The 14,359-nt window shown below is 38.0% G+C and overlaps 1 protein-coding gene across 1 annotated transcript in view; it reads left to right on the forward strand.

Annotated features, from left to right (window-relative positions):
* RFX6 (regulatory factor X6) overlaps window positions 1–13,829 on the forward strand; it is a 55,407-nt gene extending 41,578 nt beyond the window's left edge. The window contains exons 11-19 of the mRNA XM_043590528.1: window positions 1,745–1,904; window positions 2,808–2,952; window positions 4,167–4,276; window positions 5,500–5,617; window positions 7,043–7,165; window positions 7,830–8,036; window positions 9,219–9,731; window positions 10,583–10,795; window positions 13,398–13,829. Of these exons, the coding sequence (XP_043446463.1) occupies window positions 1,745–1,904; window positions 2,808–2,952; window positions 4,167–4,276; window positions 5,500–5,617; window positions 7,043–7,165; window positions 7,830–8,036; window positions 9,219–9,731; window positions 10,583–10,795; window positions 13,398–13,573 (1,765 nt within the window). The 3' untranslated portion in view covers window positions 13,574–13,829. The remainder of the gene's footprint in view (window positions 1–1,744; window positions 1,905–2,807; window positions 2,953–4,166; window positions 4,277–5,499; window positions 5,618–7,042; window positions 7,166–7,829; window positions 8,037–9,218; window positions 9,732–10,582; window positions 10,796–13,397) is intronic.
* The last annotated feature ends 530 nt before the right edge of the window (window positions 13,830–14,359 follow it).

Genomic DNA, 14,359 nt, shown 5'->3' on the forward strand with positions numbered 1-14,359 from the left:
TGCCTGAAGCAGAGTATTTATGTATTTATCTCTTAAATATGCAAGTAGTTTATTGTAGAAAATGAAAAACATGCATAAATGCATTAAAAAATACTCCTGATCTCTCCACATTAATGGACTGGTTTTTTTTCTAAGAATACCTGTAAATATACACATTAATAAAATGGAACCATAGTATACATACTATAATTGCAGTATATAGTGAAAATCTTTCATATCAACAGATATGGATCAACATTATTTTTTAAATTTTTCTTTTTTTCAATTTTTTCTTTCTTTCTTTTCATTTCTTTCTTTCTTTCTTTCTTTCTTTCTTTCTCTCTTTCTTTTTATTTCTTTCTTTCAGAGAGAGAGAGAGAGAGAGAGAGAGAGAGAGAGAGCAGGGTGCCTGTGGCTCAGTCAGTTAAGCATCAGCTTTGGTTCAGGTCATGATCTCACAGTCTGAGTTCAAGCCCCACGTCAGGCTCTGTGCTGACAGCTGGGAGCCTGGAGCCTGCTTTGGATTCTGTGTCTCCCTCTGTCTCTGCCCCTCCCACACTCACACTCTGTCTCTCTTTCTCAAGTAAAATAAAATAAAAAAAAAAAACATGAGAGAGAGAGAGAGAGATTGAGTGTGAGCAGGGGAGGGGCAGAAGGAGTAGGAGAGAGAGCATCTTAGGCAGGCTCCATGCCCAGCACAGAGCCCGGTGCTGGGCTTGATCTCCTAACTGCAAGATCCTGACCTCAGCCGAAATCAGGAGTTGGACGCTTAACCAACTGAGCCACCCAGGCACCTCTCAACATTTTCTTTTTAAATGGCTGCATAGCATCTGAAAAATACTATACTTCATTTAACCAATTTCTTATCATTGAACAGTGGATTTTTTAAAAAACACAACTTGTTAGACTATTCCCCAGTAGCTGTTACAATCCCAAATCCACAAATGAGGAACCTGGCAGCAGAGAGAAGTTAATTTATTTGCCTAAAGTAAGTTAACTAGTTAAAAAACAGAGTCAGGATTTTAATTGAGCATCTGTTTAACTCCATTTTCTATTCTTTTTCCTGTATTATGTCACTGCTTGCCGATATGTAGCACCATCCCAAATATAAATTTAGATCTTTTTTGTTGAGGTAGAATGTGTAGATTATTGACTGATTTTAAATTTTTTGTGTTTCTGTATAAATGTTTGTGCACACACACAACCAACATTTGCAAGTTTCTGTATAGGGTTCTATAGTACATTTTTGATCGTGTATCCCACTATCCCACAGTCATATTTGGATTGTAAAAATATATTACTAGACACTAATAGTAAGTACCTGAAATGACATTATGATCCCTATGCAGTATCTCTCAAGAAGTCAAGATGTGCAAAATCAAGTGCATACTTACATTTACCCAGAAATATTTTATCAAAAATGACTGAACCATGAGTTAATATTAACAATAAGGTATTATTTGTTGATTACTCTCTGCATGCCACGTTTGACCAGAGAAATCTCCATGAGTTATTTTATGTAGTCCTAGTAATAATCCTGTGACATAGATACTAATCGTGTTCCCATTTAATAGATGAAGCCAGAACTTGAGGACATTGAGTATTTTGACCAAGGTGATAAATGGCAGACCTAGGCTGCATCCATCAGACTTCAAAGTCATGTTCTTGGAATCACAGAATAATAGCATACCTCCATTAAACTACATTTATTTAATGCATTTTGAACAATTTAGCATTTAATACATAAGTCTTTTTGTGTGTGTAGCTTATTAGCAGATATAAGAAATTTTGCTAAAAATTGGGAACAGTGGGTTGTTTCATCTTTGGAAAACTTGCCAGAAGCTCTAACTGACAAGAAGATACCTATCGTGCGAAGATTTGTATCTTCTCTCAAACGGCAAACATCTTTCTTACACCTTGCTCAGGTATGTTGGTATTTGAGTCACCAAATTAAAAAAAAAAAACCCTCTGGTAGCAAAGAGCAAGAAATTTTCAGAGATTGAAGACTAAGTAGACAGTTAAATGTAATGTGAGACCCCAGAGTGAATGCTAGAATAGAAAAAGGACATTAGTGGGAAAACTGATGGAAATTTGAATTATGTCTGTAGTCTATCTACCAGTGTTATACCAATGTTAATTTCCTGACTTGGGCAATAAACAATGGTTAGATAAGGTGATAACAATAGGAGAAGGGGGATAGGGAGAATATGCAAATATTCTGCACTATCTTTCCTCCTTTTCTGTAAATTTAATATATTTCAAAATAAAAAGTAAAAAAATGCAAAATTTCTGAGTGCAATGTAAAATGCAAAGTAGTTCTTTGCGTTATGAATCCAGTTAATAAAAATTAAGGTTGTGGGGAATGAGCCCATGTAATATTTGATGTGAAACCCACAAACAACACATTTTAAACACATGATTTGGATCTCTTAAATAGGGAGAAAAAAAGTAATTCTTAAATTAGGATTACAGGTTTGTATATTGTTAAAAAATATATTTCCCCTCCTCTCAAATGATTGTTTGCTTTGTGGAAGTTTTTAGCCCCCTAAATTTTAAAAGACTTGATTGGGCTAGTTCCAGATAAGAAGCGTAACATTGTAAAATCCTTCTTGTATGACCGTGAATTAAAAAATTCATTTTCTAGTTCCAAAAATAGTTTTTAAAGCTTTAACAGAGATGGTCATGAGTCTCAGCTATTGCTTTTAGTTTTAAAATAAAGCATTTGTGATACTTTTGTCTCAAGGAACTATTTCTCTAGAAGCCAAGACTTTTCTTTAGATAGACTCTTGATAATATAGTTTAGTGTCTTTTTTACTTTCTTTATGCAGATTGCCAGACCAGCTCTCTTCGACCAGCATGTTGTGAATTCTATGGTATCTGATATTGAAAAGGTTGACTTGAATAGTATTGGATCGCAGGCCCTTCTCACCATTTCTGGCAGCACAGACACTGAATCAGATATCTACACTGAACGTAAGTCTTCTTCCTGTTTAGAGCTGGGTCTGTCAATTCCTTGGCACAAGTGACATCTTGGTTTCGGCTCAGGTCATGATCGCCTGGTTCGTGAGTTTGAGCTCCACATCAGGCTCTGTGCTGACAGTGTGGAGCCTGCTTGGGATTGTCTCTCTCCCTCTTTTTCTGTCTCTCTATACTCTCTCTCTCTCTCTCTCTCTCTCTCTCTCTCTCTCTGTGTCTGTCTCTAATAAACAAACATTAAAAAAATTTTTTTAAAAGAAATAACCAAAAAAGTAAAAAATAAACGAAAGAAAAAAAGAAATAACTTGGCAATAATGAACATGTTTTTGAGTGTTATGAGCTCTCTTCCAACTTTATATGCATACACATTTCCGTGTGTTTTACACTGTTAGCATCATATGGTATATGATGCATATCAAAATGATGTCTCAATATAATACTGTTTTTCAAAGCAGAAATTACCTGCGCAGGTTTGGACAATCTGACAGAGTTAGCAAGCTAATATGTGTGACTAGACTACCAGGTTCTATTTTCAAGGGACAGCAATCCACTATTTCCCCATCCTCTCTCTCCAAAAAGACAAAGTGTAGCCTCCGATAGGCTGTTGCACAAGTGATAGGCTGCTCTCTGGGGTGGTCCAACATCAGCCCTGCTTTCTGTTTCCTAGTATAAAATTGTATTACCCTTTGGGGTTCAGTAAACTTCAAATTCTTTAATAAACAGTAGTTCTAAATGGCCCCTTTAACTTTTATAAGATGAAAGATTATTCATGTAAGTGGCTCAGTTCCACAGTGCAGAATTTAATTTTGGCTAAAGATAAAAGTAGTTCAGAAAGCAGGAAATCAACAAGTTCAGCTTATTTCATTCATCAGCTTTCAATGAAGCTGTTGCATTTAATGAAAGCTTTGGACTCAGAATGAATAATCAACTATACTGACAACTTACTCTTCCCCAGTATATACATGCTTATATAATACATAAGCCTATATTTCAATATGTGCCAAAATACATACACTTATTATTAAAATGTTGAAGAGTAAAAACTAAGGATTTTTTGCTCCTTGTTCTCAGGATATGAAATAATTTGTTTAACACATTTAATTTATTCTGTCTTTCCCTTTTATGCTACAAAATTCTGAAATGATTCCTAGTTTTAGGTTTTCTCTTGAGTTCAAAGTAGAGTAATATTCTGCTTTCTTTTTTCATTTTAGATGATTCTATCACAGTGTTCCAAGAACTGAAAGATCTTCTTAAGAAGAATGCCACCGTGGAGGCTTTCATTGAATGGTTGGATACCGTGGTAGAGCAGAGAGTTATTAAGGTATTTTTCAATGACAGATTCAGAAAATAAAATTTTTCTTAGTAGTAAATGCTAAACTGGTAATTCCTTGAATGGTGGGGGAGGGGTGATAGTCTGTGTGTAAAAATGCCTTGAAAAGCTCTTGAAGACTTGCAAATAAGGTGGCCCAAATATCAAAATTCAGAATAGACCAGATTTGAGAGTGTTGGGCATAGATTCAATTCTATTCATCATTTCTTGACAAAGAACTACAAGACACTATGCATTCCCTGTCAGTCAGTACAGTTACAGCTGAGTAACATAGGTGGTGAAAGATAAAAGCCGAAAAGATCTGGGGCGCCTGGGTGGCTCAGTTGGTTAAGTGTCCAACTTTGGCTCAGGTCATGATCTCACCGCTCATGAGTTCGAGCCCCGCATCGAGCCGCGCATCGAGCCCCACATCGAGCCCCGCATCAGGCTCTGTGCTGACCGCTCTGAGCCTGGAGCCTGCTTTGGATTCTCTGTCTCCCTCTCTCTCTCTGCCCCTCCCCTGCTCACACTTTCTGTCTCTCTCAAAAATAAGTAAACATTAAAAAAAATTTTTTTTAAGCTGAAAAGATCGGACCCTTCTCTAAAAAGCAAATTTTCATAAATGCTGACAGAAAATGTGGTTTTTAGTATTTGCATTTTTAAATTCTGGGAGTGCAGTATTTTGTATTTTCTGTGTTTTTTCAACTCTTTCAGTTAACCTGCAAGTCAATCCATCATGAAACAAGGCAATAAGAGCAAATATATCCATCACTAGTTGGTGTTAGCCATTCTGTATCAAGGAAACTGGTTATATTGTAGGGACTTTTCTTTTCCTCCTGGAAGGAAAACAGATTATCATTCAGGACCAGAGAAGTCAGAGTTAATCATTCACAGAAATATATAACCCTTCTTTCACACTTCACCTTCTGTTCTTTTTAAAGTTCTGTCAAAGGAAAATGAAGAGATGAAGTATTTTGTAAATTATTTCATTGTGTTGTCTGATTCTGCTAGGTAACAAAACCATACAGAATAAAGATCTATCAACCTTAAAAATCACAGCAAAGACAGACTAAAATTAAAATCCCTGGACAGATCATTATATCTGATAAAATAAATTGCGTGTCATGCCATCTGTCCATTTGTCAGACAGCTTATCAACCTCTTGATTTTATGCAGGATGCATGTAGTAATGAGATGACAGATTTTATAGTTTCATTTTGTTCCTTTACTTGTAGACCAGCAAACAAAATGGAAGATCATTAAAGAAGAGGGCTCAAGACTTTCTGCTCAAGTGGAGTTTTTTTGGTGCTCGAGTAATGCATAACCTCACCTTGAACAATGCATCCAGTTTTGGTATCCTAAGTGCTTTATAAAGCTCTTCCTATCTGAATACATAATTCACTTTCCAGTCACATTTCCTATCAGTTTTTAAACGTGTGGCACTGTTACTGCTCAAATCTGACTGTCAAGCCATAGAGAATGGTAGGTAGGAGCCTGGGTTTTGGAGTCAGACTGCATGCAAAGTTAAATCCTAACACTGCTTCTCTCTGGCTTGGGTTTTTACCCCCCAAGTTGGTCAAAGAGGATGAATATTCCTTTTGCTGGGTTGTATTGGCACTTTAGTGAGACATTATATATAAAAACACAGTCTAGTACCCGGTGAACACTTCTAGAATGGCAGCTATTATCATTACATCCCATCAGTGCTTGGATAATTTTTTTTTTGTTAGACAGGCAAGAAACAGTAGTTAGTACATGATTTTCCAAAGGCACCAACTGCAATATGGCAAATTTTTGCATCTTTTTCAGGAACTGCATAGCTGCAGTCAAAGAGCAGCTGAGAAGACATGCTTTCATATGTTTCTGAAACCTCTTTCCTGATTGATTTGACTTGTGAAACAAACTGAGTCAAGTTAGCTCTTTTAAAAATTGAATATCTTCCTTTTTCCAAAATTTCTGGGATTCTTAGTTTGCAGCTATAATGCTGTCTTGTGGACAGTACTCCTGCATTTAGCTTTCCAAGAAATCTTTACATTATAAAATAGGTTACAGTTTACTAAGTTGTTTTTATTTAATCCTCAGTGGAATTAGATAAAATCAGTGAACTTGTATTGAAGGATGAACAAAATGTATTGAGCCTATTATTTGAAATATCTTGGTTTTGTGTGAGGTTTCTTAAAACATACCACACTGAAGCCTGACTTTATTATGAAAACAGACTTTTGTTGGGAAATCTCTTCAAAGAAGTTTAAGGTTTTCCAAGACAACTTCCAAATGAAAATAACTCTCTTGGTTTTTTGAAACCAAAGGGAACTTTGTTTCAGGCTAGAAAGACATCTTACTTGATACCTTTTTCAGACCCATGGTGGCCATTGTCTAATTATTTAGTACAAAGTCAACAGAAATACAGCAGAGTAGAGCTCATTCTCCTCAGGTTAAAGCTTATCACACTCCAATGTGTGCCCTCTTAAAGCATAAAGCATGTCTCACTTTCATCCGTATTTTCCTTTGATGTAATTAGCGGCCAAAGAGCTGGCAGGACAGTATACACAGTGAGCTGGGCAGGCAGTACACAGAAAGATTAGAGACCCAAGTTAAGCATGTTGGTCTTAGCAGGTCATTTAAAGTCCAACAAGTATTTGTTTATTTCAGTTGCTCCTTGTAAAGTGTTGTGAGATGGTCACAAAGATAACTCGACTTCTCTCTTTCTCTTTCCTTCTCCTTCTCTCCCTCCTTTCATCTCACATTGTCCTCTCCCTCTTCCCATCCACAAACAAGGTTCTTTCCATTTGATCCGAATGCTTCTTGATGAATACATTCTCCTTGCCATGGAGACCCAGTTCAATAATGACAAAGAGCAGGAGTTACAGAATTTATTGGACAAGTATATGAAGAATTCAGGTAATTTAAAATGTATACTTTGTTTTACGTATTTCTGTATTTAAACCCAAGTTTGAGAATTTGTAAGCACACGTTGTGTGGGGCTATAACAGTCCCAGAGTTTTTTCCCCAGGCGTGTTACTACTAACACAGTATATTAACACCATTGGAGCACTATTTTTTCTCTCCACCATTTATACTTAGAGTAGTCAGAGGAATTTACTGGAAGTTCTAAAGGATATGAAATCAATTAAGGTAGCTAGGTGATTAAAATAAAAAAAATAATCAGAATTAAAGACAACACCTGTGGTACACACCTTATAAATGGTGTAGAAAGAAGTTCTATGGGAGCTTAAAGAAGGAAGAGAACATGTCCATTTGGGATGTGATGACTTGCATTTTGACGACTGTCCACTCCTGGGGCGGGGGCGGGGTGGTGGTTGGCGGCCTTCAGAACACGCCTCACACTCACAAAGGTACAGGTAGCAACAACAGCAAAAATCCAGCACCACTGCCAAGACCAGAGATGTGCCAGCCTTGTTTCCCATGGCACATATTTCCCCGGAGTTTCCAGATTTGTGACATGACCCTAGAGCGTTTTCAGTTTCCTTTTCTTGGGCTTACATACTAGGAATATGGGAATGACGTTAGCTTTCCTGTTAAGAAAAAAAAAAAATCTTTCCAGATGCAAGTAAAGCTGCCTTCACTGCTTCTCCGAGTTCTTGCTTTCTGGCCAACCGTAATAAAGGGAGCACTGTTCCCAGTGACACTGTGAAGAATGAAAGCCATGTGGAAACACCCTATCTTCCTCTATCATCCAGTCATCCTGGAGGCTTACCCTCTGCTCTACACCCATTTCCTGCTGGGAATACAGACACCATGCCGCTCACAGGTACATTGGGAAACATTTGCGCTTCAGTGCATCTCACAGGAGCCTATTCCTGTGTGTTCTTCAAAACTGGTGACCTTCAGGCATTCAAAGAGTAAACAAGACTTGTCTTACCTAACTTGCATGAAAGCTTTGTAAAGTTTCTGTGATTTTCAACATTTTTCATTCACATTTTTATCAATGCCATTATTAACATAGGTACCACACTGTGACATGCTCTCTCAGTTATATCAGAAATACGAATAGTTATCTTCATTAAGTGGAAGAAAAAATTATATTAGGTACACATAAAGTCCTGAAGATGCTTTGGGAGTCAAAAAACTGGGCCTCTTATTTGTTTTTGGCTTTTGAGGAGACTGTTTCTCCTCCATTAAAAAGTAGATTTGGCCATTTTAGAAAACCATTACAATAATTTTCATCTTTGGTCTAGCATCCCCTTTGTATCAATCCGAATGTTCAGTGGCTGGAACTCACTAGTAGATGATATTTTACGTCTGCTTCTTGCATTATGTCTTTTCTGAAATGTATAACTTCATTGGACACACAGAATTTTAAACCTGGGCAGGCCTTATAGTTCAGGGGCCCAATTCCACCAGTGGAAAATCAAACACCCTCAGAGTGGGTGGCATTCATAACTCGTTGTTGATCAGGGGTGTTTGCGTGATGTTTTGAATTGGCTTGCTTTGAAGCCATGGGCATTTTGACACTATTGCCTTTTTCTGTTATCCTAAAAATCAGACCATTTAACATTCAGTTTGTTTTTTTAATTATGGGGAATTGTGAAGAGCAGATCCCTTGACTTTCCCAAGCTTGAGCTCTAACCATCTTCATACCCATGGAAGCATGAAACCATCGCAGACTTAGGTTCATAGTGACTAACTTCAAAACACTTCACTATTATTGCTTCTCGGCCTTTTGGCCATGATCAAGTGTAAAACACTTCAGTATTGTGAAATATACATGTATTGTGATGGTGTCTTTTATTTATTTGTTTGTTTATTTTTTTGTGATGGTATCTTTTAAACCTAGGTTTTTAATGTTCCCCAGTTCTGTAATTTTTAGAGAGTAAGAATGAACCATTTTTTTTTTAAAAAGCATATTGATAAATCTTTTGAATAATTTTTAAAGATATGCATCCATCTATTTTTATATGCCACTTGTGAAGGCTCTGGTAATTTTTTCCAGGTCAAATGGACCTTTCCCAGAACACTGGTCATCTGATGACACCACCCATTTCTCCAGCCATGGCGAGCCGAGGAAGCGTCATTAACCAGGGACCAATGGCAGGAAGACCTCAAAGTGTGGGCCCAGTCCTGTCAGCTCCACCCCACTGCTCAACATTCCCAGAGCCCATTTATCCAACTCATCCTCAAACCAGCCATGACTTTTATGGGACCAACTCTAACTATCAGACTGTGTTTAGGGCACAGCCTCACCCCCCATCAGGAGTCTATCCTCATCGCCCAGAGCATGGTCGATGCATGGCCTGGAGTGAACAGCAGCTTTCTAGAGACTTCTTCAGTGGCAGCTGTGCTGGGTCTCCATATAATTCTCGACCACCTTCCAGCTACGGACCATCCTCACACAGCCAAGATTCACACAGTATGCAGTTTTTAAATACAGGAAGCTTCAATTTCCTGAGCAATGCGGGTGCTGCCAGCTGCCAAGGAGCAACATTGCCTCCTAATTCACCGAATGGTATTGAAATTTTTAAAGAATTTTTCCTGGCTTTTGAGATGGCAGTAAGACAAAATCAGACATTGAACTGAGCTCCACCTCTCTGAGTAGTATGCCATCCCACGTAAAGTTTCCAAAGATCATGGAATCTTAGACACTTGGAGCTAATTTCTTCCAGATACAATTCTTGTGTTTTTTTTTAAGTTGCCCTTTTAAATGCCACAAATGATGAAAAAAAATAGTATGTCAAACTGTATGTTTGAGATCTCCCTTAATAAGCCCAAAAGAAGAATGTTCTGTCCATTTTATTTGTAGTAAATAATGTTTCTTCCGGAGAACTAGCAGCAGATCATACAGATTAGGACAGAAACTGTGCCCCCTATTAGTCTGATAAAACACTTAAAGTTTAGGGAGTTGGAAAGGTCTGTGGACTTCTTTCTTCAGCCACCAATGCGGGTTCTGTGTCCTCTCTTCTAGATGTAGACCAGTCCTTCTCCCAGTAACATAAATCTGTAGATAAAATTGGTATTTGACAAGTAGTGTAATCTTTGTGAGAAGTTAGTAGTGCTTTTTTTCTTTATAGGAAGATCTTGTTAATTTAGATGAGGAAAATATGAGAGAGATGTAGTCTTAACATCTGAAAATTAATAATAGGATAAGTCCTTTGTATTTTTTTAAAAACAAAAAACCCCAGCAGAGTGAAGCGTATCCTTATACAAGCACAAATCCAACTCTATAGTAAAGATGGATGTGAATGTAATATTTATAATATGGCATCTTTAGGCCCCTCCCTATTATCTTGTCCCTTTTTTCATTCCTGGAATATTCTTTGTAGTACGTTAACAATACATTCCTGACTTTTTCTGTTGTAGGATACTATGGAAGCAACATAAACTACCCAGAGTCTCATAGACTCGGATCGATGGTGAACCAACATGTTTCTGTCATCAGCAGTGTTCGCTCACTGCCTCCCTACAGTGACATCCACGATCCACTTAACATTTTAGATGACAATAGTAGAAAGCAGACCAGCTCATTTTACGCAGACACATCACCATCAGTTGCGTGTCGAACTCCAGTAGTAGGTAAATTATGTTAGTAGTTCTTGAAAACATTTTAAAAGGCTGCTGACCTCAGGTAGGTAGTCTTACTTTGGAGGGTGACTATTGAGATAAACCTGGAGGTCATATTCCTACAAGTGATTCATCACTTTGGATCGAAAGTCATATTTTTGTGTCTGTTGGTAACAGTCTCCCCTTTCTCAGTCTGTTGGTCACTCTGCAACCCACTGCTAAATCTCTTATTCTTTCAAAAAAATAGCTGGCACCTATTATGTATGCAAAACATGAATATAATCTGTCAAATGCAGTCTAAAAGACTTTAAGTTTTTTAATTTTTTTTAACATTTATTTATTTTTGAGACAGAGAGAGACAGAGCATGAACGGGGGAGGGTCAGAGAGAGAGGGAGACGCAGAATCTGAAACAGCTCCAGGCTCTGAGCAGTCAGAACAGAGCCCGACGCGGGGCTCGAACTCACGGACAGTGAGATCGTGACCTGAGCCCAAGTCGGACGCTTAACCGACTGAGCCACCCAGGTGCCCCTAAAAGACTTTAAGTTTTACGAGGGCAGTAATGATGTCTTTTTCTCACTCTCTCCTGTTCACGGTTGGACCCAGGGACAGTGCCAAGAGGTATCTTTGGACCCCATAATCTCCACTAGTACCCTAAAACCACTCCAAGTTTTAAAAAATGGTGATTTGTGATAGAGTTTGCTGTCATTTTCTCAATTGTATATAAAATGTGATTAGACAGCTCTGTAGAAAATGCTATTTTTATTGCTCTGTTACATATAGTTTAAGTAAAAATGAGCAAAACGGTGTGTTTGCCATAAAGTCCCCTAGCATCTTTTTCCAACCAGGTTGCTGTCCCTGGGAAAATCCTGCAACTTGTACTTGTACAATTTGTACATCAACAGCACCCAGCAAAGTGTCTATCACATGATAGGAACTCCATACATCAGTGAGTTGAAAAAGGGGGCAAAAATATATGTATAGATTTAATTTCCAATATGGCTAATAAGGGATCACAGGGCAAGTATATATGCATGTAAGTATCAAGGCAGAGTGTTAATGTTTATATGAGATGGTTGAAATCTTCCAATGGAATAGATTTCAAGCTAGCTGGAGTAAAGGCCATTGACACCCAGCTGGAGCATAAGGGAAAATAAGATAAATTCCATCTCTCCTCTCTCAGTGTGCTTTTCCAATAACTCAATAGGAAGCACTTCTTCCCTTCCCGTGACCATCACAGATGCTCCCTGAGCAGAGTCTAGCAGCTCATCTCATGCTATCTGCAGATGGTCATTGCTTCTAGGTTACTCTAATGAAGCAGAAAATTCCACTTCAGGAAGTTTCCTCACCGTGAGACTAAAATGTACTGTGTTGCTATTGTTACTATTAGTTCTGTTTACTCGTAGAGATAGTGGAAGCTTTGATGGAACATAGCTTGGGTGTAGGATGGATTCTAAGCTTTAGTTGTCAGAGCTGGCTTACAAGTAAATAGCAAAGAGGGCTTCTGAGTGAAAAAAGGGAACAGAGTAAGTGGGTAAGTAGTGTGAGGGAACTTAGGACCCACTCTATGTTTCCTTAGTTAGAAACCTAGTTTCCAGGGACAGAGAAGATGGTAGTTAGAAAAATGAGAAAAACAGCAATGAGAAGCCAGCAACCATACATGAAGGAAATGTAGTGTCAGAGAGCCAGGTGGTCAAATTTTTGAGAACCAACTACTGTGTGCCAGACTTCATTCTAAGTTTGAGGTTATGGTGGTGATCAGACAGAGTTCTTGCCTCTAAGAAGTTTACCTTCTAGGAAGGAGAGATTAAGGGATGATTATATAGACAAATGCAGAAAAAAAAGATAGTGTCAGGTACTCTGAAGTCAGTTAAATAGGGTAAAACGACACATGGTTATGGAGAAACTGCTTTTGGTAAGACGGTTGGGAAAGGAATCCTGAGGCAGAGATATTAGAGTTGAAAGTTGAGTGATTAGGAGGCGATGACTTGAAGGTCTGATGGTGGAGTGGTGGCAGAAGAGATGACAAGTGCACAGTCTCTGAAGTGGGAACAAGGAAAACTGAGTGGGCAGCAAGGCCAATGTGCTTTGAGCATGGTGAATGAAGACAGTAGAGTAAAATCAATCAGAAGGCAGAGACCAGTTCACAGAAGACATTGCAAACCAGGGCAAAGAGCTTGGATTCTATTCTAAGAGTGGGGGGAAGTCTTTGTAGAGTTTGAGAACAGGAACAATTTGATGTATACATCAGCAGCATTATCCTGGCTGTTCCCTGCAGAATGAGAGGGTGGGGCAAAGGTGACAGTCCTAAGACTAGTTAGGAGGCGGCTGTGTGGGTCCAGATAAGAGAACATGGGGGTTTGAATAATTGAGGAAGTGTGGATGGAAAGAGGAAGTAGACTGGGGATATATTTTGGTGATAAAGTTGTCTGAATTTAAGTTTGAAATGGAGTTTTCTTTGTGAAATGTGTAGAAGTCAAAACAATTTCTAGGAAAATAGCATAGATATGGGTGATAAATGCAAAAATAAATACAGGAGGCTTAAAATGAGTGGCACTTGGAAAGGAAAAAAAATGTCAGTCAATATTCAATTGCTGATTACATTTTCCCTTACAGCATCCAGCTTGCAAACCCCAATTCCTTCCTCCTCATCCCAATGTATGTATGGAGCTTCCAATCAGTATCCAGCTCAAGAGACCTTGGATTCCCATGGAGCAAATGGTAGAGAAATGGTGTCCTCTTTACCACCCATCAACACTGTGTTCATGGGAACAGCAGCTGGAGGCACTTAAACCAACAATGTTGAGTGAGGATTGAAACTAAGAATCTCTACTGCTCAAGTATTGTTCATTCAGATTGCCATCAGGGTAAAGAAAATGGAATATACAGTGGCAGGACATTGTTTTCAAGTCACTGGTACAAAACTATGGACAACTCCATGATGAATGGAGATACTTGCAGACTTTGCCTTGCACGCAAATTGTTTAAAATGTGATCTCGTTATTAATTATAATTTCAAACATTATCAAATTGAACCACTGGAGCTTTGAAGATGCAAACATTTCAGCTATGAAGATTTAATATTTTGCTTCCTAATTTATTGAAAATCTGTGTGCTGCTTCATCTTTGGTCTATAAAAAGAAAAAATTATTTAATACCTTTAAAATACCTTTAATTTATTAGGGTCTCAGAATCATTGTTTACTATCCCTTATTTGACAAAAAGTCAAGTGTGTGTGTTCTACCTCCTGTGGAAATGTTTACAAGGTCAAGACTTAATTCAATTCAGCCTAGACCAAAGTTGCTTGACTTTCAATCCTGTGCATTAGTGTGATGAGTTCTGTTACATAGCAGTATTCCAATTCTATGTAACTGAACGGAGATTATGATTCCTTTCCCTCTTTATTTAAGAAAGGTAAGAAGAAATGAAAGAAATAAAGTATGAAAATATTTTTAAATCCTTGATTGCTCTTAGAACTGTTACTGTTTCTGAAGAATGCTTAGGATTCACAGGCAAAGTTCCTTTGGATACTGAATTAAAGAATAAAGCTGGTTGGTGAAAACATCATAATTCAAGAA

Source organism: Prionailurus bengalensis, chromosome B2, assembly GCF_016509475.1.
Source record: "Prionailurus bengalensis isolate Pbe53 chromosome B2, Fcat_Pben_1.1_paternal_pri, whole genome shotgun sequence".
Taxonomy (NCBI): Eukaryota; Metazoa; Chordata; class Mammalia; order Carnivora; family Felidae; genus Prionailurus; species Prionailurus bengalensis.